This window comes from Toxorhynchites rutilus, chromosome 2 (assembly GCF_029784135.1).
Source record: "Toxorhynchites rutilus septentrionalis strain SRP chromosome 2, ASM2978413v1, whole genome shotgun sequence".
In the NCBI taxonomy this organism is placed as follows: Eukaryota; Metazoa; Arthropoda; class Insecta; order Diptera; family Culicidae; genus Toxorhynchites; species Toxorhynchites rutilus.
Window position 1 is genome coordinate 1,571,697 of NC_073745.1, and position 23,700 is coordinate 1,595,396.

The 23,700-nt window shown below is 44.9% G+C and overlaps 2 protein-coding genes across 2 annotated transcripts; both read left to right on the top strand.

The window, feature by feature from the left end:
* The first annotated feature begins 1,510 nt into the window (after positions 1–1,510).
* Positions 1,511–4,651, top strand: LOC129771856 (uncharacterized). The gene has a single exon (XM_055775949.1). It carries the CDS (start codon positions 1,511–1,513, stop codon positions 4,649–4,651), a length of 3,141 nt encoding a protein of 1,046 aa, XP_055631924.1.
* Positions 4,652–4,668: 17 nt separating this feature from the next.
* LOC129771880 (uncharacterized) lies at positions 4,669–7,560 on the top strand. The gene has a single exon (XM_055775996.1). It carries the CDS (start codon positions 4,669–4,671, stop codon positions 7,558–7,560), a length of 2,892 nt encoding a protein of 963 aa, XP_055631971.1.
* The last annotated feature ends 16,140 nt before the right edge of the window (positions 7,561–23,700 follow it).

Genomic DNA, 23,700 nt, shown 5'->3' on the forward strand with positions numbered 1-23,700 from the left:
TAAATGCGGTGAAACTCTTCTACAACCCAAAACAGTTTAATTCAGACCAATGAGCTGTTCAAAAATTGGATATGCCAACCGAGTTGAAAATGCTGTTCACAGAGAATATTTATTCGAATATACATACTTTCTTAAAGGAGCCCGTGTGAGAAAATTATCCATCTCAGACGGTCGGGAGCTCAGATGAACCTCCTCTCCACCACTCGGGACTGTGCGCCATGTGGCGAACTCAACCGAAAAGTTGATTATGCGGTTTTCGGTCCTGCGAGATATGCTGTTTCGTTCTTTCGAAGCGAATTTCGTTCCGTTTGACTGAATTAAAAAAAAAAACACTCAGAGAACGGTTCACTCAATGCCAGTAATATCAATCAAATCAGAGCATCAGGATAAAAGCTCTCTGATTTATGTTTACATTACGGTTTCTTACAAATATCTGTCAGAGAATTTACATGAACATTTTAATCGCATCCGAGGAAGCTACTTCCTGAGGAAGATGACTGGCATTTTACTTTCCTCTCGGATCGAGCTAAGGAGTGAAAAAAAGGTTTCCAATTTCACTGCTGATTTGCTTCAGAGACCAATGCAAAAGATGTTTGTTCATCGATTAGACAAATGGTCAGTAACCGGGATGTGAGAGGTTAAAAAGTGAATACAACCCAGAAGGATGTCGATGTTGTTAAGCAAATTGATGTAATCTAATTGTACCACAATTAATTCCATTCGTTAAATTCAATAAATTCTCCAATCAGCCAATGATTTGAAATTTATATTTCCATTTAGGAAATGGGTTTCTGTTGCATAAGAAGTTGTGTGATAACACATTCATTCACTTTATCAATTTACTTTACCATGGTCGGTATAATCCATTATGCATTCTCACAAGCTACAGATAATTTAGCACACTGTTAGTTTGCATAAATTCGCCCACTCCTTCTTTTGAGTGTTATTTGAGTTAGTGCAACACCAGTCAGCCACTCGCGATAAACAAAATGCTAGTCATCATAATATCGATCAAGCCAAGCGAGCGATCGATAAATAAACATAAACACACCACATCAACAATCATCCAGACTATAAACATAAACATCATGCCACCCAGATCGTTCCCACCAAATATGCTGAATTAGAATAAGATTAAATATTGTAAACCTGTTACAAGAACCACTGATAAGTGAAGCCATCCATGGACCCCCCGCGTACCCTATGAATCGTAGCCATTGCGTAAATACCATCGTAGCCATTGCGATAGACGAATTGCAGCGAATTGAATCGTTTAAATCAGTATCCTACATAAAATCAGTTATAGTTATAGTACAGAAAAGATAAAAGGCACTGAAAATGTAAGTGAAAATGAAATAAAGGAATGAGAATAAACTAATAAATAAATTTACAGCTTTGAAGCTGATCAAGCTACAAAACGGTGTCTTTTGATTCGTACGTAATCGAACAAAACTTCAAAGATTTTCATTCACCGCAGTAAGGGAGAAAATCTGCCATATCCTCTATTACAATGGAGAACGTATCTGGAAATGATGGTCGTTGTTGTGGCAAATGCGATCGTCCGGAATCCGCGGATAATATGGTTTGTTGTGATGAATGCGATGTTTGGGTTCATTTTGGTTGCGCTGGTGTTGGAGATTCGATTGCAGAACCCGGTCGTGTTTGGAAGTGCGATCAGTGCAGAAAAGATGTACCTACCGAACAATCGGTACACTTGAGCCAAGGTTCGGCAGCCCTAAGTAGACGATCACAGCGTCTGCATTTGAGTTTACAGTTACTCGAAGAACAGCGGGAAATGAAGAAGAAGCAAGCTGTAGAAGAGGAGGAGTATTTGAAGAAGAAATATGATCTCTTGATCCAGATAGAAGAAAATGATAATGTGAGTACCAGAAGAAGCGAAGTAAGTGCTAAATCTAGACGTGAAAGAGTAGAAGGTTGGATTAATAAAGGAAACACGACAGCGGAAGGCGCCAGATCGGTTAGAACTCAGTCGAATAATCTAGCCTCGACTCAGTTAGGTGCTAGTGGAGAGGAAGCAAACATAGCTTTGGAGACACAGTCAGTCCCGAAGAGTCTAGCACCGCTTCCACAAAGTTCATCCACCCCAAAGACGTCGGCTCCTACACTAGGAACAGCATCAGCTATTGTCACCGAATCACCTCGACAAACTTTCGTCACCAGCGAAATTGGAAAATCAGCGCCAGTTGACCAAATGTTCCGGGATGTGAATACCCCCGCCATAGTTGTAAAGGCTGCCCTACCATCTACCGCGACGATTACGTTTTCATCAGACCAGTTGATTCAGTCATCGCGCCAAAATATATCCTCCGCTCAGCAGATGAAACCGCTTCAAAATGCCACCGTATATGATGAAAGTTCTTCGCGTCCAGCACCTTTGATGTCGACGTATTATGTCCCAACGAGAAACATTTGCGAAATGACCAATTCGAACATTCGTTCCACGCGTGATATGAGAAACGCATTCAGTCAATATAATTCATCGACATCGCAGTCGCGAACATTCTGCCCAAACCAGCCTCCGTATGTGCAGTCAATAGCGAACGAAGTAAGACCTGGCTGGCCGGTTCATACGATTCAACAAGGGCCAACCAACTCGCAACTGGCAGCGCGGCAAGTATTGTCTCGGGAGTTACCGATCTTCTCTGGTGATCCAGAAGATTGGCCCATGTTTTACAGCTCCTTCAAAAATACAACCGAAGTGTGTGGCTACAGCGATGCAGAGAATCTTGCCCGACTTCAACGGTGCTTACGAGGACATGCTCTGGAAACTGTGAAGAGGCGACTTCTTCTACCAGCTTCTGTTCCAAATGTAATGGAAACCCTGCACAAATTGTACGGCCGTCCGGAAATTTTAATCAACTCCTTGTTGAAGAAGCTTAGAAGCGTTGCTCCGCCGAAGGCGGAAAGTCTCGGTACAATAATCACCTATGGACTGGCAGTCCAGAATTTAGTGGATCACTTAATAATTGCTGGGCAGCATGCACATCTTTGGAATCCTATGTTACTCCAAGAGATGGTGGAGAAACTACCCGCTTCCATCAAAATCCAGTGGGGTTGGTTCAAGCAGACACGAGAGAATGTCAACCTGGCGACGTTCAATGAATTTATGGCAGGCCTAGTGAATCTAGCGTCTGATCTAACGCTGAACGTAGAATATACTCCGAATTCAACGAAATCATCGAAAACAGAGAAAGCGAAACAGAAAGAAAGTTTGTTTGTCCATTCTCAAGAATCATCCGACGTGAACGAAAAATCCGAGTCGATAATAAAAGTATGCTCGTATTGCGACAGTCCCAGTCACCGTATTCTCGATTGCCTCGATTTTCAAAAGTTAGATATCGATGGGCGATGGAAAGCAGTCCGTCTGAGGAATCTCTGTCGCACTTGTTTAATACCACACCGAAAATGGCCCTGTCGGTCGAAGAAGGAGTGTGGACAAGATGGATGTCGTATCCACCACCATCCATTGTTGCACAGTGTTTCGAAAGTATCAAGTGATCCCGTAGCATCGACCAGCTATGATCGAACGGTTTATCAGAATCACCATTCGAACCATTCATTTTCTTTCTTTCGATATGTTCCGGTGACCATAGTTGGAAACGGGAAGCAAACTGACATTTTCGCATTTCTGGACGAAGGTTCCAGTTCGACACTTCTAGAAGCAGAAGTAGCTGACCGCTTGGGAATTAAGGGTCCGATGAATCCATTGATATTAGCATGGACAAGTAAAATAACACGCGAGGAGAAAAGTTCGCGTAGTATTAGCCTCACTATTTCTGGAAAGGGACTGACGAAAAAGTACGCAATCGAGAACGTTCAAACAGTGCATAAGATGGAACTTCCAAAGCAGTCGATGTGCTATGAGGAATTAGCAGAACAGTTTCCATATCTTAGAGGTCTGCCAGTTAAAAGTTATACTAACGTGGCTCCACAGATGATTATCGGATTAGAACATGTAAGACTATTAACTTCGTTGAAGCTGCGCGAGGGAAACAGTTGCGGTCCAATAGCTGTTAAAACAAGGCTGGGTTGGTGTGCGTTCGGGAGACAAGCTGGAGCAGGAAAAATGGTAGAAAGGGTGAACCTTCATTATAGCATCAGCAATCAACGTCTTCACAATCTCATGAAACATTTTTTTCTGGTAGAGGAGAGCACGGTGACTAGTAAGCCAGAGGCAGAGGCTGACAAACAAGCAATTGAAATTCTCAATCGAACCGTTAAACGAAAGGGAAATTATTTCGAGTCTGGATTACTCTGGAAATACGAGAACCCAGTGTTTCCCAACAGTTTACCGTTGGCGCAGAAAAGGTTGGCGAGTTTCGAAAAGCGATTGACACGTAATCCTGTATTGAGAGATATGGTGAAACAGCAGCTCGAGCAATATCAACAGAAAGGCTATGCACACAAAGCATCGAAAGGCGAATTGGAGAATACGGATGAACGAAGAGTATGGTATCTACCATTGGGAGTAGTCACGAATCCGAATAAACCTAACAAGATACGTCTAGTATGGGATGCTGCAGCGAGAGTGAATGGAGTATCGTTCAATGATATGCTCCTGAAAGGGCCGGACCTACTAAATTCTTTACCGGTAGTGTTGACCCGCTTCAGACAAAAAACATCGCAGTGAGTGGGGACATACGTGAGATGTTCCACCAGATACGAATACGGGAGGAAGACAAACAGTCTCAGAGATTCCTCTGGAGGGATAATCCTGCAGATCCGGCGCAGATATTCATTATGGACGTTGCGACTTTCGGAGCGACGTGTTCTCCTTGTATAGCACAATTTGTCAAAAACGAAAACGCGAGGGCATATATAGAATCGTATCCAAGAGCAGTACAAGGAATAATCGAGAATCATTATGTCGATGATTTTCTCGATAGCACCGACACAATACAGGAAGCAATTCAGCTGGTTCAAGAAGTGAAGAACATTCACGCAGCAGCAGGGTTCGAAATTGGCAAATTCCTTTCCAATTCGCCAGAAGTACTGAACGCATTGAGCGAATCGCAACGAGGTTCGAGCAAATGTATGAACCTGGATAAGCAGGTGGATACAGAGCGGGTTCTTGGACTGACGTGGGTGCCATCTTCAGACGTATTTACATTCGACACAGCAACGAAATCGCATATCAGAAATTTAATTGAGAACCGAAGTATTCCTACGAAGAGACAAGTGTTGCGAACTGTTATGACGCTTTTTGATCCTCTTGGGTTCATTGCACATTTCGTCGTCCACGGGAAGGTGCTCATGCAGGATATATGGAGATCGGGGACCGATTGGGATGTACCAATAGACGATCGACTGCAAGACCGATGGCTCCGCTGGAGTGAACTCATAGAGCATCTTGAGAATGTTAAAGTGCCTCGATGCTTCTTCCGGAAGACAAACTTTCGCCCTACGGATAATATACAGCTTCATATCTTCGTTGACGCGAGTGAAATCGCGTACGCATGTGTCGGATATCTCCGATTTGACGATGGGGTCAGGCGGCAGTGTACATTGGTTGCTGCGAAAACAAAAGTCGCACCATTGAAAGCTTTATCGATTCCGCGTTTGGAACTCCAAGCGGCCATGATTGGGGCAAGGTTAGCTCAAGCAATTAGTCAATCTCTGACTGTAACCGTCAATCAGCGGTTTCTTTGGTCGGACTCATCAACAGTGCTCGCATGGTTGCGCTCGGATAGTCGCAAGTATCATCCGTTTGTCGCGTTCCGAATCGGCGAGATACTTTCTATAACCAGCATTGATGAGTGGCGACACGTACCATCAAAAATAAATGTGGCAGATGATGCGACGAAATGGGGAGACGGTCCTAGTTTTAAACCCGAGGATCGTTGGTTTTCCGGGCCAGATTTCTTGTTCGAGCCAGAATACCGTTGGCCGTCTAATGCGAAAGAAAGTACCACTACACATGAAGAGTTACGGGCAGTATATGTACATCACAACAAATTCTCTTCGCCGCTAATAGATGTATCCCGTTTTTCAAATTGGAACCGTATGCTGCGAGCGACAGCATACGTGCATCGTGCCGTGAATATTATGCTGAAGCGTGTCTCAAAGGCTGAAAACTTTACTTTACTGAGCGGAGATTTGCAACGAGCCGAAGTGACACTATGGCGACAAGTACAGACGCAAGTGTATAGCGACGAAGTAGTAGAACTAAATGTTGGAGCCAACCATACAGTGAATAAATCCAGTCCGTTATACAAGCTGTCGCCGTTTCTGGATGAACTGGGTATTATCAGGATGGGTAGCCGAATCGGGGCGGCTCCTCAAGCCCCGTATGCAGCTAAGTACCCTATCATATTACCTAAGGATCATCTAATCACGTTCCTCCTTACGGACAGTTTTCACCGACGATTTCTTCACGCGAACGGTGAAACCGTGTTCAACGAAATGAGACAACTATTTTACATTTCAAATCTTCGCTCGCTTATCCGGCGGGTTACTAAAGAATGTCAACTCTGCAAGGTAAAGAAGGCGCAACCTATGCCCCCGATGATGGCACCGCTCCCGAAAATTCGTCTGACTCCATTTATTAGACCTTTTACCTACGTGGGAGTGGACTACTTTGGACCATTAGAGGTGAAAGTAGGCCGTAGCATAGTGAAAAGATGGGCAGTGCTATTTACCTGTCTCACCATTCGTGCTGTGCATATGGAGGTCGCACACACTCTTTCCTCGAGGTCTTGCATCATGGCATTTCGCAGATTTATAGCGAGGAGGGGTGCTCCAGCGGAAGTATACACGGACAACGGCACCAATTTTGTTGGAGCCAGCCGTCAGCTGAATGAGGAAATACAGCAGCAAAAAACAATCGCTCACGATTGTGCTACAACATTCACAAATGCTCACACGGCCTGGTTCTTCAATCCACCCGCAGCTCCCCATATGGGAGGTGCCTGGGAACGCATGGTCAGATCCATTAAGACTGCGATGAAGTCAATATCTGAGTGTACTCGCCACCCAAGCGACGAGGTTCTCGAAACCGTTCTACTTGAAGCTGAAGCTATAGTTAATTCTCGCCCACTCACTTATATTCCGTTGGAGACAGCTGATCAAGAAGCCCTCACCCCCAATCACTTCCTTTTGTACGGATCGAGTGGGGTCAAACAACCGCCAACAGTGCTGGGAAACAGTGTAAGCGCTCTACGCGATAGTTGGAAACTCACCCAGTTGATGGTGGATGAATTTTGGCGTAGATGGGTGCGAGAGTATATGCCAATGCTCACCAGACGAACGAAGTGGTTCGAACCAGTGAAGCCGTTGGAACCTGGAGATCTAGTAGTGGTGATGGATCAGAATTCGAGAAATAGTTGGGAACGAGGACGCGTATTATCAATAGTAAGAGGTGCGGGTGGCCAAACTCGACGAGCTACGGTTCAAACGGCAAGAGGAGTGATATCCAGACCGGCAACGAACCTAGCAGTACTTGACGTAGGAAAGGTTCGCGGTATAGAGTCGTCAGTAGCCGCAGGGAGTATCGGAGTGCTTCACGGGCCGGGGGATGTTACAAGAACCACTGATAAGTGAAGCCATCCATGGACCCCCCGCGTACCCTATGAATCGTAGCCATTGCGTAAATACCATCGTAGCCATTGCGATAGACGAATTGCAGCGAATTGAATCGTTTAAATCAGTATCCTACATAAAATCAGTTATAGTTATAGTACAGAAAAGATAAAAGGCACTGAAAATGTAAGTGAAAATGAAATAAAGGAATGAGAATAAACTAATAAATAAATTTACAGCTTTGAAGCTGATCAAGCTACAAAACGGTGTCTTTTGATTCGTACGTAATCGAACAAAACCATTTCATTCAGTATAAAAAGGCAGGGATAATCAATGTGAAGAACAGTTCTATGTGATCATTCAAATAGTGAATAAAAAAGGAGCTTCACTCCGAAATTATTTTTTTACATAATTTAGTCCGAAAGTTATTAACTTTTGTTTGTGGGGGAACTCAGACGGCGTCCGTAAATATTTATTTTGCAACAACAAAAAACAAATATAAGTCGAAGCTGTTACCACTTTCAGCGCAATCAAAACTGGAATGTATTTCTAGATATATTCACAAATATTTATTTAAGAAAATACTCCTCCACTTGCGGCGAAGGATGTCTCGCTGTATCGAATATCATGGAACCATCGCTACCCAAAAACGGATTCGTCTTGACAAACACATATCGACTCCGGACAGAGTGAAGTCGGGTGGATGGGACGCATTTCGGCATATCAAAGTTATCTCATTTTCAAATCTGTATTTTGAAAAATACCAGCGAATCCGAGAACATCGTCAGTAGTGATGAAAAATGATAGATTTTTTTGATTGCACTCTACGCAAATTTTCTGAATGAACGAAAGGAAAACGCTTCACCAGCTTCAGAAGCAGAAGGGCATCAAGAAGCAAGAGTTTTCATCATGGTTTACAAATAAACTGAATCAATATAAATTGAATATTGCTATAGGAAATAAACAATGAAGTCAGTTTCAAAATTCTACTTTTTGTGTACCAGCTACAGGAACGACCCGAGAAGCGCAGGGTTCACTATACATTGTTGCATGATATTTGAAGTACATGTGCTAATAAAAAACGAAAAATGACTGCCGGCGAGATTTTATAGCTTGAATTGGGGGGTGAGTAATCATAAAATATTCACCGGCAATCATAAAGTGTTAGATTTAAAAGCTTTTACGAACTTCCCGTTCGTTGTAATACCACTATTGAGGATGGTTTTTGTTATGTTCCCTCAGTCCAGCTACAATGTTTAAATTTAATACTAAAATTTCACCGGGGTTAAATTGATCAAATGTAATAATGAAAACAAACTGAAATTTTTGAAGGTTTTATTCAATAACTGAACAATAACAGAACAACATTTTCGTTTCCATTTTTGAACATGGTAAAGAGACATCTTTTCGACACATCAATAACCATTAAAACGGGTGAAAAATAACATTTTTTCAAAAATCACGATGAGTTTTTTCTTAACCAGACAACCATTGTTGCGGCTCAGTTTTCTCGGCTGAACTGAATTGGAAAAATACACCATCATCGGGGCATCAAAACCCATCATTTTTCTAAACTAACTCATTTGTGATGAATTGAAGCCTATATGACCACATTGACGTAACTCGGATATGTTCCAGATCCGGTTTCCGAAGGAAATGACCCCTTTATGATCAGAACTAAATCCCATCATCATGCGGCATATCGAATTTCACTAGCCCATTGAAGACCATTTCAAAGGGTTTTCGGTCACATTCTTCTTCTTCTTCAATGGCACTAACGTTCCTAGAGGAACTTCGCCGTCTCAACGTAGTATTACTTGCGTCATTTTTATTAGTACTTAGTTGAGATTTCTATGCCAAATAACACGCCTTGAATGCATTCTGAGTGGCAAGCTCTAGAATACGCGTGATCACAGTGCAAGTCGGCGGAATCGAACCCGAACACCCGGCACCCGGTCACATTAGGATAGCCTGAATATTCTTCGAATGGTGTATTAAATAAGATGCGTGCCCCACACCCTTGATTTTTTTTAAATTTAGAAGACCTTAGGTATAAAAAATCAGTGAATTTATGTACATTTTCGTGCATATTACCCAAAAAAAATTATAAACAAAAAATATATTGATTAATTTCACCTCAAAGCTATGTTTTGAAATTTTTCACTAAAAAACCAAACTAACGTTTAAGGAAATTTTGTTATTATTTGTTATTCGATACGATGATTCGCTTCAAAATAATCGATTAATCGATTAATCACCACACTAAGAGAAACAATTAATTAGACATTTAATTTAACAAATTAAGATTTTTTTGCTGTCTAATATTTTGGTGTGTTAATTATGACCTACGATTAGGTCTTTCAGGAACATATTGAGAATACAAATTGGGAAACGGACCATCGGTAGCACCGGTAGCTGTTATTCAACTTTAGATGCAACTAAAATCATGACAATCATAGAACTCAAGAATTTACTGCAATCATCAACATTTTTACAATATCATTATATACTCTCCTTTTCCCGAAGAAAATATGTCACGCTTCTAAACTCGGGTCGACCGGGAGTAATCGATTTTCTGCCTTACTAACCATAGGCTCAAGGAAAATTGTTTATATTTATTTATGTAAAAATGAAAGACCAAATGTGTTGGTAAGTGCAAAACCCCAAAAAAGAATGGTCAGATTTATCGGCTCTATTTTGCTGTATTCGTCTCTTCTCGTAGTTCAATATTACGGGGAGAAAAATCAGAAAAAAATCCTAAAATTCGGAAAATTGAATTCCCATATGTATCGCACGGTTGCATCGTGATAAGCTGTGCTAATCCATTCGATGTTCACGCTAACGAAATTGATCTTTGTTTGAAACTGGAAATGGATATTCAGGTGAAATAATGTACTCCTATATCTTCTATCTTCTATATAAATAAAAAATGGATCACCAAATGTGTTGGTAGGCGCAAAACTCGAGGAATTAGTCGTCCAGAGAAACATGTTATTTGCAAGTGAATCAAAAAATCATGAGCAAAAATTGTGTCTGAAAATAAATTTATATTATAATGACGAGTTTCCACCAGATCTACTGTTCATCATAAATTCAATAGTTTTTAACTCTCCTATACTCGCGCATACGGGCTGACTCGGTCAATGAGGTAGCTGAATAAAAAAGGATACTGAATGAAGCTAAAGAACAAATATTTTCTGGAGTTTTTTTAATCAATTATCTTTTTCTTCAAATAGGTACCAATAACGCCTTAAAGTACACAATAACAATATTACAGAGACACGCACAGTTTGTGAGTATACGGGTTACAATTTTGCGCGCGAGTACAGGAGGGTTAATACATTGAATTGAATAAATAAAACATTGAATGAGCTGCGAATCATTAAAGGGTGTGTCACATCAAATTGCATCACGGAAAAAACGCTGTAGAAATTTAATTTATAGGAATTATATCTTCAGCTTTCGCTTATAATCAGATAAGAGTGTATAGATCACGTTGGCCATGCTTCACTGTCAATTTTTCGTAAATTTGGAAAAATGTCGTCGAACGAAAAAGAGCGTCGTGAATTAATCCTGCGCACTCATTTCGAGAATCCGGAGTTGTCTCATCGGGACATCGGTAAGATGCTGGGAATCGTCCAATCCACGGTCAGCAGAGTACTAAAACGATACTTCGAGAACCTAACCATCGACCGGAAGGTGAAGAACGGCAAAAATGGATGCTCCGTCAGTGAAAAAGATCACAAGCGAGTAGTTAAGCAGTTTAGACGTGATCCGAGAAGTTCGGTCCGGGATGTCGCCAATAAGCTGAATTTGTCAAGTTCATTCGTCCAGCGGACCAAGCAGCGGGATGGCCTGCGTACATACAAGGTTCAGAAGGCTCCTAACCGCGACGAAAGGCAAAACATGGTGGGGAAGACGCGAGCCCGGAAGCTGTACACCGAAATGCTGACGAAGCCGCATTGCCTGGTAATGGACGACGAAACCTACGTCAAAGCGGACTTTCGTCAGCTGCCGGGCCTGTTGTTCTTCTCCGCAGAGGACAAATTCAGCGTTCCGGAGGAGATTCGCAAGCAGAAACTATCCAAGTTTGCCAAAAAGTACATGATGTGGCAAGCGATCTGCTCTTGCGGAAAGCGGAGCGCCTCCTTCGTGATGACCGGCACGGTAAACGGGCAGGTTTACCTTAAGGAGTGCCTACAGAAGCGCTTACTACCACTATTGAAGCAGCACGAGGGCCCGATCATCTTCTGGCCGGATCTCGCTTCGTGCCACTATTCAAAGGACGTGTTGGAGTGGTACGAAGCCAACGGGGTCACCTTCGTGCCAAAGGAAATGAACCCGCCCAAAGCGCCGGAGCTCCGCCCAATAGAGAAATATTGGGCGATTATGAAGCAGGCCCTCCGGAAGAACCCAAAAGTTGTCAAATCGGAGTCGGACTTCAAGAGAAAATGGATTTCTGTTCAAAAAAAAAACTACAACCTGACGTTGTACAGAACCTTATGGACGGGGTAAAGAGGAAAGTGCGAGCATACGGGCTTGGGCTCGAAGTATGAATAAAAAGAAAATGCCAAAAGTTGTTTAAAAGTTTTTATTTTACTGTCTAAAATTTTCAAAAGGACCGGTCTACTGGGCGAATTTCTACAGCGTTTTTTCCGTGATGCAATTTGATGTGACACACCCTTTATACGGTATAGCTTATAAAACAACATAATATCTATTGACATCAATACGAGAAAATAGCAAAACACAATGCAGAAAAAATGTGCATTATTGATCATATTGTCTTTTGATAACTTTTCGTTGTTGGAATTTATTTTCTATAGCAATTTAAAAAGAAAATATGGTGCATAGATTACTTAAAAAATGATTTACGATGAATAGTAGGTTCAGGCAGGTTTTTAGGTATGTTGGTTTACTGAATGTAAATTCCAATGACCTTAATTGGAACTACCTGGTCGTCATAAAAAACATTATCGTGTTTAAATTTCAATTTCAATATTTCAAGCGAAACAAAAGACAAATAAGCTTTCCGCTTGCTTTGCCACATACACGGCCCAGATAGACATTAGATATTGTTTTCATTCATGCGCTCCTTTTTAAACGGTTTTATTTAGCTTGGCCTGTAATCTGTTCGTATGTTTGTATGTTTGTATGTTTGTATGTTTGTATGTTTGTATGTTTGTATGTTTGTATGTTTGTATGTTTGTATGTTTGTATGTTTGTATGTTTGTATGTTTGTATGTTTGTATGTTTGTATGTTTGTTTTTTTTTAACAGACTTATCTCACTTCTTAACTAGGCGAACCTAGCCAGAATTTTCACCTGCCCCCGGGCTTCTGAATGCCAAAGGGGGACTAGGCTCTGCGGAATGCACGTATCTGCATGCTCGTGCTGTTTTAGTCCTGACCGAGGAATTGTCGGACAATCGCGCAGGTGCTAAGGATGACCGACTTTTGGATGCCGGCCAATTCCTTCTCGATGTTCAACACCTTTAGCGCTTCCAGAAGTGTCTTCGGGATAATTCCAGTTCCAGAGAGAACGACTGGAACAATTCTTGGGACCTCCCTTAGCCCCCACAGTTCCTTGAGTTCCACGGCCAATGGTCGGTACTTGCAGATTTTGCGACCGTGGGTCTCCTCCAGATTCTGGTTCAGTGGAATAGCGACATCGATGATGGTGACTTTGCGGTCGCTCTTGTCGTAAACCATTATATCTGGGCGGTTGTGGTGGATCGAGAGGTCGGTCAGAACAGTGCGATCCCAGTACAGCTTGAAACGGTCATTTTCCAGGACAGGTGCAGGCAGGTACCGGTAGTTTGGTACGTTGTCTTCCAGTAGAGCACATTGGAGCGCCAGTTGTCGATGAACAATACGGGCCACGTTGTTGTGGCGCTCGGTGTAGGCTGCGTTGGCCAAAACGGGACAGCCTCCCATAATGTGCTCTATGTTTTCACCTGGTTGATGGCACATCCGGCAAATGTCATCAACGTCTTGATGCCAGACGTACCGCCTGCAGTTTCTCGTCGGCATTATCCTGTCCTGGATGGCTATCATGTCGGCTTCTACTACTGAAGAGAGTTCACCACGCGTTAGCCACAGATTAGATGCGGCCTTGTCGACGTGTGGCCGGTCCAGTTGATGGGGGTGGGCACCATGCACTGCCTTCTGCTTCCAAGCTGCAATCTTCTCCTCCACTGTCTGCAGATTGCAGTTGAGTTGGTACTCCGCTTGCGCCAAGTGCAGAGCGCTGTATCCTCTGTCGGCGGCGCAGACAGCCCGGTATAGCGCGTTTTGGTTGGCGCGTTCTGCGAAGTACTCGCGCAGTTGTCGTACCTGGGCAACACACAGTGCAGAAATGTCGACGATTCCAAGTCCCCCTTCTTTGCGTGGTAGTGAAACTCTCTCCAGTGCCGATTGAGGATGGTGCATTCCGGCCTCTTTGAATGCTTTCCTCATCCTCCTCTCAAGGTCCTCTAGGTTAGTTTTGCTCCATTTGACTACACCAAAACTGAAGGTCAGCAGGGGAACCGCGAATGTGTTGATCGCGCGTACCTTGTTCCCCGCGTTGAGGAAAGTCCTCAGGACACAGTTCACTCGACTCAAGAACTTGTCTCGCAGCTCCGTCTTGATGTCGGAGTGGCGAATCCCGGTGAGCTGTCGGAATCCAAGATATTTATAGGATTCGCCACGAACCATGTCTCTTATAAACTCGCCGTCATAGACCTCGTAGCCTCCGGATTCGGTAAGTTGTCCTTTCAGCAGGTGGACACAGCGACACTTGTCGAGGCCGAACTCCATACAGATGTCCCTGCTTATGTCTTCGACAACCCGGATAGCTACACCTAGACGCTGACGTGAATCAGCGTAGACCTTGAGATCGTCCATGTAAAAGGTATGGGTCACTTCTTCGTGGGCGCCGTCGCCATACCTTATTTTATAGCCATGACCGTTTCTATTGAGCGTCCTACTGAGGGGGTTCAGTGCCAGACAAAACCAAAGCGGGCTGAAAGAGTCGCCTTGGAATATCCCCCTCTTTATCTGCAGCGTTCTAGACTGCAACACATTTTCCCCATCACTGAGGTGCAGAGACGTACTCCACTGCCTCATCGCATGCTGCAGGAACCTAACGACGACGGGATCAATTTTGTAGAGCTCCAATACCCGGACGAGAAACGAGTGAGGTATGGAGTCATAAGCCTTCCTGTAATCGATGTAGGCCATACTTAGGTTCCGCTGGTTATATACCGTTTTTTTTTTGGCAAGGAGGTGGAGATCTTCATAGACTCCCCGTCGCCATGTTGACTGGGTAGTGTGAGATTTTTACTCACTAAAACCACCTCCTTGTACTTCATGCCTGGACCCCCCGGAACCACCATTTGGTATTACTTCGGGAGGGGGCTGTGCTCATGCACTCATCTCTCTAGATTTGCTATGCTGAATCTTTGCTCGTCCCTCCATCTTCGTTGGAGCGTCGTCAACATTTTTGTTATTGCACGATTCACTGCATTCCACGTACTTTCACTTTCGCACATCTTTTGGACGATGTTCTGAGCATTTAGGGTTGATCTGCTAGCGAGGAACATTTCTTCCCTTTCAATAGAAAAACGGGGGCAGTCGAAAACCACGTGTTCTGCTGTCTCCTCTATTGTGTTACACTCTGGGCAAAGCGGCGAACTTGCATGGCCGAATCTGTACAAGTACCATCTGAAACAACCATGACCGGATAGGAATTGCGTCAGGTGGAAGCTCACTTCTCCGTGTTTTCTTTCTACCCACGTAGTGATGTTCGGGATCAAGCTGTGGGTCCATCTACCGTTAGGCGTGTTGTTCCACTCCTGCTGCCACTTTCTCATGGAGCCAGCCCTAGCTCTTACCCGCACTTTTCTGTTACTCTGCACGCTTTCTGTTCTCTGTTTGTAACACATGTCGTCTTCGGCCAGAGTGAGATCGATCGGGATCATTCCGGCTATGACACAAACCGCATCCGCAGATATAGTTCTATAAGCGCTCGCTACTCTCATCGCCATTATTCGGTATGTTCTAGTCAGCAGCTTGCGATTTTGTTGGCATTCAAGCGCTGCTGTCCAAACTGGACCGCCATATCGGAGTATTGATGTTGCTACACTGGCCAGGAGGCGTCTCTTACAACTGCTAGGCCCCGCGTTATTCGGCATAACTCTAGCTAGCGCCGCGATGACTTTGGCCGCTTTCGTGCATGCGTATTTAACATGACTCTTGAAATTTAGTCGGTCGTCGATAATCACCCCAAGGTATTTCAGCTCACGTTTGGAGACGATAGTATGCGCCCCAACATTGATCTTCGCTTGCTTTACAACTCTGTGATTGCTGACCAACACCATTTCGGTTTTGTGGTGTGCTATCTGCAACTTAGCCTCTTTCATCCAATTTTCCACTATCTTTATCGCCTCTGTAGCCAGCATCTCGATTTCCTCACGAGTTTCGCCTGTCACCGTCAGGGAAATATCATCGGCGAAGCCGGTAATCTTCACTCCTGTAGGAAGCTTCAACCTCAGCACACCATCGTACATCCCGTTCCACAGCGTTGGACCCAAGATGGAGCCCTGAGGGACACCCGCTGTTATATTCAATGCCTTCTGTCCCTTCTCTGTGTCGTAAGTCAGAACCCTGTTTTGAAAGTAGCTTTTGAGGATCTGGCACACATAATTCGGTACCTTCATTCGGTGCAGTGCTTCGGCAATAGCTTCCCAACTGGCGCTGTTGAAAGCATTTTTCACGTCAATCGTTATTATAGCGCAGTATCGATCGCCGCGTCTATTCTGTTTTAAGGCTTTTCTGGCTGCTTCGGCAACTAACAGGATGGCATCCACCGTGGATTTATATTTCCGGAACCCGAACTGCGTCTTCGAGAGTCCGTTGTCACTTTCTGTGTACTTCGTCAACCTGTTCAGAATTATCTTCTCCAGCAGTTTTCCGAGGGTATCCAGTAGACAGATGGGCCTATAGGAAGAGGGTTCCCCTGGCGGCTTTCCTGGTTTCGGCAACAGTACCAGTTTCTGCTTCTTCCAAATATCTGGAAAGCATCCTTCATCCAGACACTTTTGCATCGTTGTATGTTTGTATGTTTGTATGTTTGTATGTTTGTATGTTTGTATGTTTGTATGTTTGTATGTTTGTATGTTTGTATGTTTGTATGTTTGTATGTTTGTATGTTTGTATGTTTGTATGTTTGTATGTTTGTATGTTTGTATGTTTGTATGTTTGTATGTTTGTATGTTTGTATGTTTGTATGTTTGTATGTTTGTATGTTTGTATGTTTGTATGTTTGTATGTTTGTATGTTTGTATGTTTGTATGTTTGTATGTTTGTATGTTTGTATGTTTGTATGTTTGTATGTTTGTATGTTTGTATGTTTGTATGTTTGTATGTTTGTATGTTTGTATGTTTGTATGTTTGTATGTTTGTATGTTTGTATGTTTGTATGTTTGTATGTTTGTATGTTTGTATGTTTGTATGTTTGTATGTTTGTATGTTTGTATGTTTGTATGTTTGTATGTTTGTATGTTTGTATGTTTGTATGTTTGTATGTTTGTATGTTTGTATGTTTGTATGTTTGTATGTTTGTATGTTTGTATGTTTGTATGTTTGTATGTTTGTATGTTTGTATGTTTGTATGTTTGTATGTTTGTATGTTTGTTTTTTTTTTTTTTTTTTTTTTTTTTATAGAGGTGAGGAACGCTCTTCCAGCCTTATCTGGGAAGGGATAACCCAGACGTCGAGTGGGGATCGCACCCACAAAAACCAAGCCCTCTACTCGTAGCCTCATTCCCCCCGGGACCACATCTAGGCGACTACTTCAGGGGGCGGCTGTGCTCATGCACTTCACGAGTTTTCAACGCTAACTAGCGTTGATCCTTCCCTTTTTCTCTATACATCTCATTTACGTTTCCGTTGTACTCCGCCACGCACATCCGCAGCACAGGCTTCCTTTTACCCGTCGAGACGTGTACCGATTAGGAATTGCCCTCCAACTTGACGCGCAACCCGTCACAGTCACCCTCGCGGGGTTTCTCACCTGTCGAGACGTGAACCGATTAGGAAGCGCCCTCCATCTTGACGCGCGCCCCGTCACAGCCACCCTCGCAGGATTTATCTTCCCAACGGAGCGCCGATAAGGCAGTGCCCTCCAACATAACGCGCACTCCGTCACAGCAACTCTCGTGGGGGTACCCACCGATTTGATGATGCTCTCCTAGGCTCTCGCTCCGCCGAAACGACCCTCGCAATGTTCCTCTCTCAATCCACCAACAGGCATTGCCAGCATTTTCTTGACCCTGCTCTCCAGATTCCGCTTATCCGTCGAGACGTGTACCGATTAGGAATTGCCCTCCAGCTTGACGCGCAACCCGTCACAGTCACCCTCGCGGGGTTTCTCACCTGTCGAGACGTGAACCGATTAGGAAGCGCCCTCCAACTTGACGCGCGCCCCGTCACAGCCACCCTCGCAGGATTTCTCTTCCCAACGGAGCGCCGATTAGGCAGTGCCCTCCAACATAACGCGCACTCCGTCACAACGACTCTCGTGGGGTACTACACTTTGCAACAGCCCTCGCATTTGTTCCTCTTCTATGGTCAGGGGTTATTACTACGCTGGTCGGCCCTCCACTTCCGCTGTAGCTCGGACATGATGTGTATGATTACACTGTTCACAGCGTTCCAGGTGCCCTCGTCGCGACACATTTTCTCTACTATGTTCCCGGCATGAAGGGCAGGCAGCCCCTCGCGTCTTGCGGTGAACCTGGGACACACAAATACCACGTGTTCTGGTGTTTCCTCCACATCTTCACACTCCGGACAGAGTGGCGACGTTGCGTGCCCGAACCGGTGCAAATATTGCCTGAAGCAGCCATGTCCAGACAGGAACTGTGTCAGATGAAAATTCACCTCCCCGTGCTTCCTGTTCAGCCAGGTCGATAGTACCGGTATGAGCCCATACGTCCACCTGCCTTTCTCCGCCGTGTCCCATTCCTGCTGCCACTTCAAGAGTGATTCTACTCTCGCTGTTTTCCGGATACCCCTGATTTCCTTTCGTCTGTAGCACTCTCTGTCTTCCGCCAGAGTGATGCCAATAGGGATCATGCCGGCGATAACGCAGACTGCCTCCAACGAGATCGTCCTATACGCGCTCGCAACTCTCATCGCCATGAGCCGAAACGTACGGTCCAGTTTTCTACGATTCCGGTGGGTTTCGAGAGCCGCCGACCAGGCTGGTGCTCCGTACCGCAGTATGGACGAGGATACAGCAGCCAGGAGACGCCTTTTGCTACTGCAAGGTCCTGCGTTATTCGGCATTATTCTCGCTATCGCGCTAATGGACTTCTCTGCTTTCTCGCAGACGTAGTCGACGTGGTTGTTGAAATTCAGCCGGTCGTCGATCATAACTCCCAAGTATTTCAACCTACGCTTAGAAGTTATCACGTGTTCCCCGACTGTGATTTCCGCTCGCTGCACGGCTTTGCAGTTACTCACCAACAATACTTCCGTTTTATTATGAGCAATCTGCAGTTTCGCTGCTTGCATCCAGTTCTCTACTGAGACGATGGACTCGATTGCAAGCATCTTCACCTCTTCGAGTGTCTCGCCTGCCACTGTGAGAGCGATATCATCCGCGAAGCCCACGATCTCCACGCCTTTGGGAAGCTTCAGATTCAGTACTCCGTTATACATTACGTTCCAGAGCGTTGGGCCCAGGATAGAGCCTTGTGGTACTCCGGCCGTTATATTCAACGTTGTCTGCCCCGTGCTCGTCTCGTAGACTAGGACGCGGTTCTGGAAGTAGCTTCCTAGAATTCTGCACAGGTACCCAGGAACCTTCATACGGTGTAGGGACTCGGCAATGGCTTCCCAGCTAGCGCTGTTGAAAGCATTCCTCACGTCGATCGTTACTATAGCACAATGTCGGTCGCCCCTCCGCTTTTGCTGTGACGCCTTCTCTGCCTTTTCAACCACTGTCCGGATAGCATCAACGGTGGACCTACCTTTCCGGAATCCAAACTGCATCTTTGACAGACCATGGTCACTCTCCGTACATTTCGTCAGTCTGTTGAGGATAATCCTTTCCAAGAGTTTCCCAAGAGTATCCAGCAGGCATATAGGCCTATAGGATGTTGGTACCCCCGGGGGCTTTCCTGGTTTTGGCAGCAACACTAACTTTTGGATCTTCCATTTCTTAGGAAAGTGACCATCATCCAAGCATTTTTGTAGCACTATCCTGAAAATGTCCGGGAACGCCTGAATCGCCGTTTTCAAGGCCGCGTTGGGGATTCCGTCGGGGCCGGGCGCTTTGTTTACCTGCAGTCTCTTCGCCACTGCTACCAGTTCTTCACTGGAAACTTGAGAACGTTCGGTAGCTATTTCGGCGTACGGTGTCGGTGGCCATATCGTAGGATCATGCATCGGAAATAAACCCTCCACAATGACCTTCAGCTTCTCGGGACACGATTCGACGGGCGTCACAGGTCCTCTGATCTTCGCCATCACGACTCGATACGCGTTGCCCCATGGGTTGGCATCTGCATCTCGGCACAGCTCCTTGAAACAGTTCGCTTTGCTCAGTGTAATTCCCCGTTTCAAGGCGGCTCTAGCTGCTCGGTACACCGTATTTCGTTCCTCTCTATCAGCGCTATTTCGTGCTCTCTGAACGCGTCTTCTGGCTTGAAGACAGCTAGCGCGAAGGTTGCGAAGAGAGTCGTTCCACCAGTAAGCTGGGCGTCTTCCATTTTTTGGTACAACTTTCCTCGGCATGGTAGTGTCGCATGCTCTCACCAGTAGATCTGTCAACTTTTCTGCGTTCCAATCTGAAGCTCCGCCTGCTAGACGAAGTGCTTCGACGAAAAGGTCATTGTCGAAAGCATTCGTCTTCCACTTCCGCTCACCGCTTGTTGTCCTCCGAACTAGCACGTGGTTTCGTTGACCGATTCTGTACCGGATCGCCTGGTGATCACTGTGCGTATACGACTCGCACACTTTCCACTCCGTACTCGCCAACAGCGACGGACTGCAAAAAGTAACGTCTATGATGGATTCGCGCCCATCTTTCCGGAAAGTGCTAGTGGTACCTTCGTTTAGTAACGTTACTTCCAGCTTTGCTAGAGCTTCCAGTAGACTGTACCCTCTGATGTTGGTGCATCTACTTCCCCACTCCACCGCCCACGCGTTGAAGTCGCCTCCAATGACGATCGGTGTTCTGCCGATTAGTTCCTCGGTCATTGCGTCTAGCATCTGGTGGAATTGCTCAGTTGTCCATCTCGGGGGTGCGTAGCAACTACACATGAAGATTCCATTAATTTTGGCGATTACGAAACCTTCATGTGAACCTCCAACCACTTCCTGGATAGGATATCTGCCCATCACCTGTATTGCAGCAATCCCTAAGCTATCCGTCGCCCAGCTGCCATTATCACGGGGTACTCGGTACGGCTCCGCTATGATTGCAACGTCGCATTTTGTCTCTGTTGTCGACTGCCACAACAGTTGCTGAGCTGTGTTGCAATGGTTCAGATTGATCTGAATTATCTCCGTTACTGCGATTCTGCTAACGCCTTCTTATACGAGGGACACTTGAAGCTTCCTGTCGCATGGTCGCTGCCGTTCTCTGGTTTGCAGAGCAGGCATTTCGGTTGCTTCGTGCAGTCTCTCGCAACGTGCCCTTTCTCACCGCATCTCCTGCACAGTTCAGACCTGTCGGGGCCTGTGCAGCTTCTTGCCTGATGTCCAAAGCCCATGCACTGGAAGCATCGCTCCATCCGCTTGGTCACCCGGGGCACCATCTTCAGCGAGCAAACCGACCAGCCAACTTTTATTTTGGTCGTTTCTACCATCTTATTGGCTGCGACTGTTGAGAGCCGTATCGACGCCGTCTGCGTGCCACCATACGCCTTCCTCATACGGATCGTCATTGGTGTATTGTCCAGCTTACACTGTTCTATTAACTCGCGCCTTAACTCCTCGTCTGTCGTGATTTCGTCGAGATTTCTGCATTCGACCACTGATTCCTGGGATAGAGCCCTCACCTTCGCCTCCTCACCGAGCGACTTCGCAACCAGTTCCTTGAAGGCTGAACTTTTGACCGCCGGATCCCTCTTGAGCTCGAAGAGCATCTCTCCTTTCTGGGTGCGCCTGGTTTTCACCACATTCTCTCCCAGTTCTTTCAACTCCGGATCGTCTCTCACTTTCCGCAGGAGTGATGCGTAAGTCACTCCTTCCTTCACCTCGACGATCAGAGCATCTCCCTTACTTCGCTCGCGTCTGGGCCTGGTTTTTTTTTGTCTCCTGCACACCTTTCTTCTTTTCTTCTTTCTTCTTCCGTTTCTCCGTCTGTTTTTCGACAGTTCGCCATCCACTGCCTTCACCTTCCTTTTTGTTTTCCAGGTTGTCATTTTTAACCTTCTTCAGGTCTTCTTCATCCCCTGGGGTATCCCTCTTCCTTTTGTCCGATCGTGGGTTTCGTGGCGTCTTAGGCGTCTCCTGTATCTCGACGGACATCTTCTCCCTTGCTTCAGCGAGTGCTTTTTCAACAACCTCTGCTCGCGTGATCATCTCCTTCTGTTCGCGGTCAGCAGCCGTAACGGCGGATTTGATGCTTGTGACTAAATGTTTGATCTTAGTATGGACATTGTTTTTGTCCTTAATGAACTCGTAGAGCTCGTTCACTTTTTTCTTGACCTCCATCAAGCTTGACCTCCCGACCTGCAGCCCTTCTAAAGAAGTGGTGGTGTTGGCTTTATGCACTTGTATCAGGCTAGTCTCTCCTTGTTGTGGATGCTGTTGGTGTCCTATAGGATTCGCTATGGTTGTCTGGTTGCGAATTGGTGATCTCTGGAGCTTACCGCTCCTTGCGAACACGCTCGCCTCTCCCGTTGGTGTGTCTTCATTACCGTCGTTTCGTCTGTTGAATTGTTCGATGATATTCATGTCTGTTGGGTCCCAACTTCGGGCCGCTATCTCCGCTCGTTGTACATAGTCGCTATCAGTGATCCCATGGTTGTCTATGCAAGCAGTGAGGCCATGCAGGGGTTGACACGGTCCTTCATAGGGACCGTGTTCAGAGCCAGATCAGCGCAAGTCAGGAATGTGACATCTGACGCCTAGTACCTAGTGCCTGAGCCTAGACGAGCATTGAACGTACCCGAAGACTTGCCAAGTTATTACCGGGACGGGGGCAATCGCACTATTAGCCTACACGCCGTTTCAGGAAGGTGTCACCCTTCCTTACTCAGGGAACAGGATAGCACGACTGTCAGCCTTTAGCGTCGTGTTGAAATCGTTTCCGTATCGTGTCCGTTTTCTATGTCGTAACCAGTATGTCGTAATCAGGATCTTACTGGCGTCAATCCTGATGTGCTTGGCACTCCTTTCGTGGCTCCTGTACACGGTATTTCCCCCGTGCAATCTCCAATAGGCTTTACCGCGCCCTTACTCGCGTTGTCACCCGATTAGTCGCCTCATACGACAGGGACAGGGACCAAGACCCGAAGTGCTATTCTAGGCCGGCAACTCCACGGCTCGTGTTTGTATGTTTGTATGTTTGTATGTTTGTATGTTTGTATGTTTGTATGTTTGTATGTTTGTATGTTTGTATGTTTGTATGTTTGTATGTTTGTATGTTTGTATGTTTGTATGTTTGTATGTTTGTATGTTTGTATGTTTGTATGTTTGTATGTTTGTATGTTTGTATGTTTGTATGTTTGTATGTTTGTATGTTTGTATGTTTGTATGTTTGTATGTTTGTATGTTTGTATGTTTGTATGTTTGTATGTTTGTATGTTTGTATGTTTGTATGTTTGTATGTTTGTATGTTTGTATGTTTGTATGTTTGTATGTTTGTATGTTTGTATGTTTGTATGTTTGTATGTTTGTATGTTTGTATGTTTGTATGTTTGTATGTTTGTATGTTTGTATGTTTGTATGTTTGTATGTTTGTATGTTTGTATGTTTGTATGTTTGTATGTTTGTATGTTTGTATGTTTGTATGTTTGTATGTTTGTATGTTTGTATGTTTGTATGTTTGTATGTTTGTATGTTTGTATGTTTGTATGTTTGTATGTTTGTATGTTTGTATGTTTGTATGTTTGTATGTTTGTATGTTTGTATGTTTGTATGTTTGTATGTTTGTATGTTTG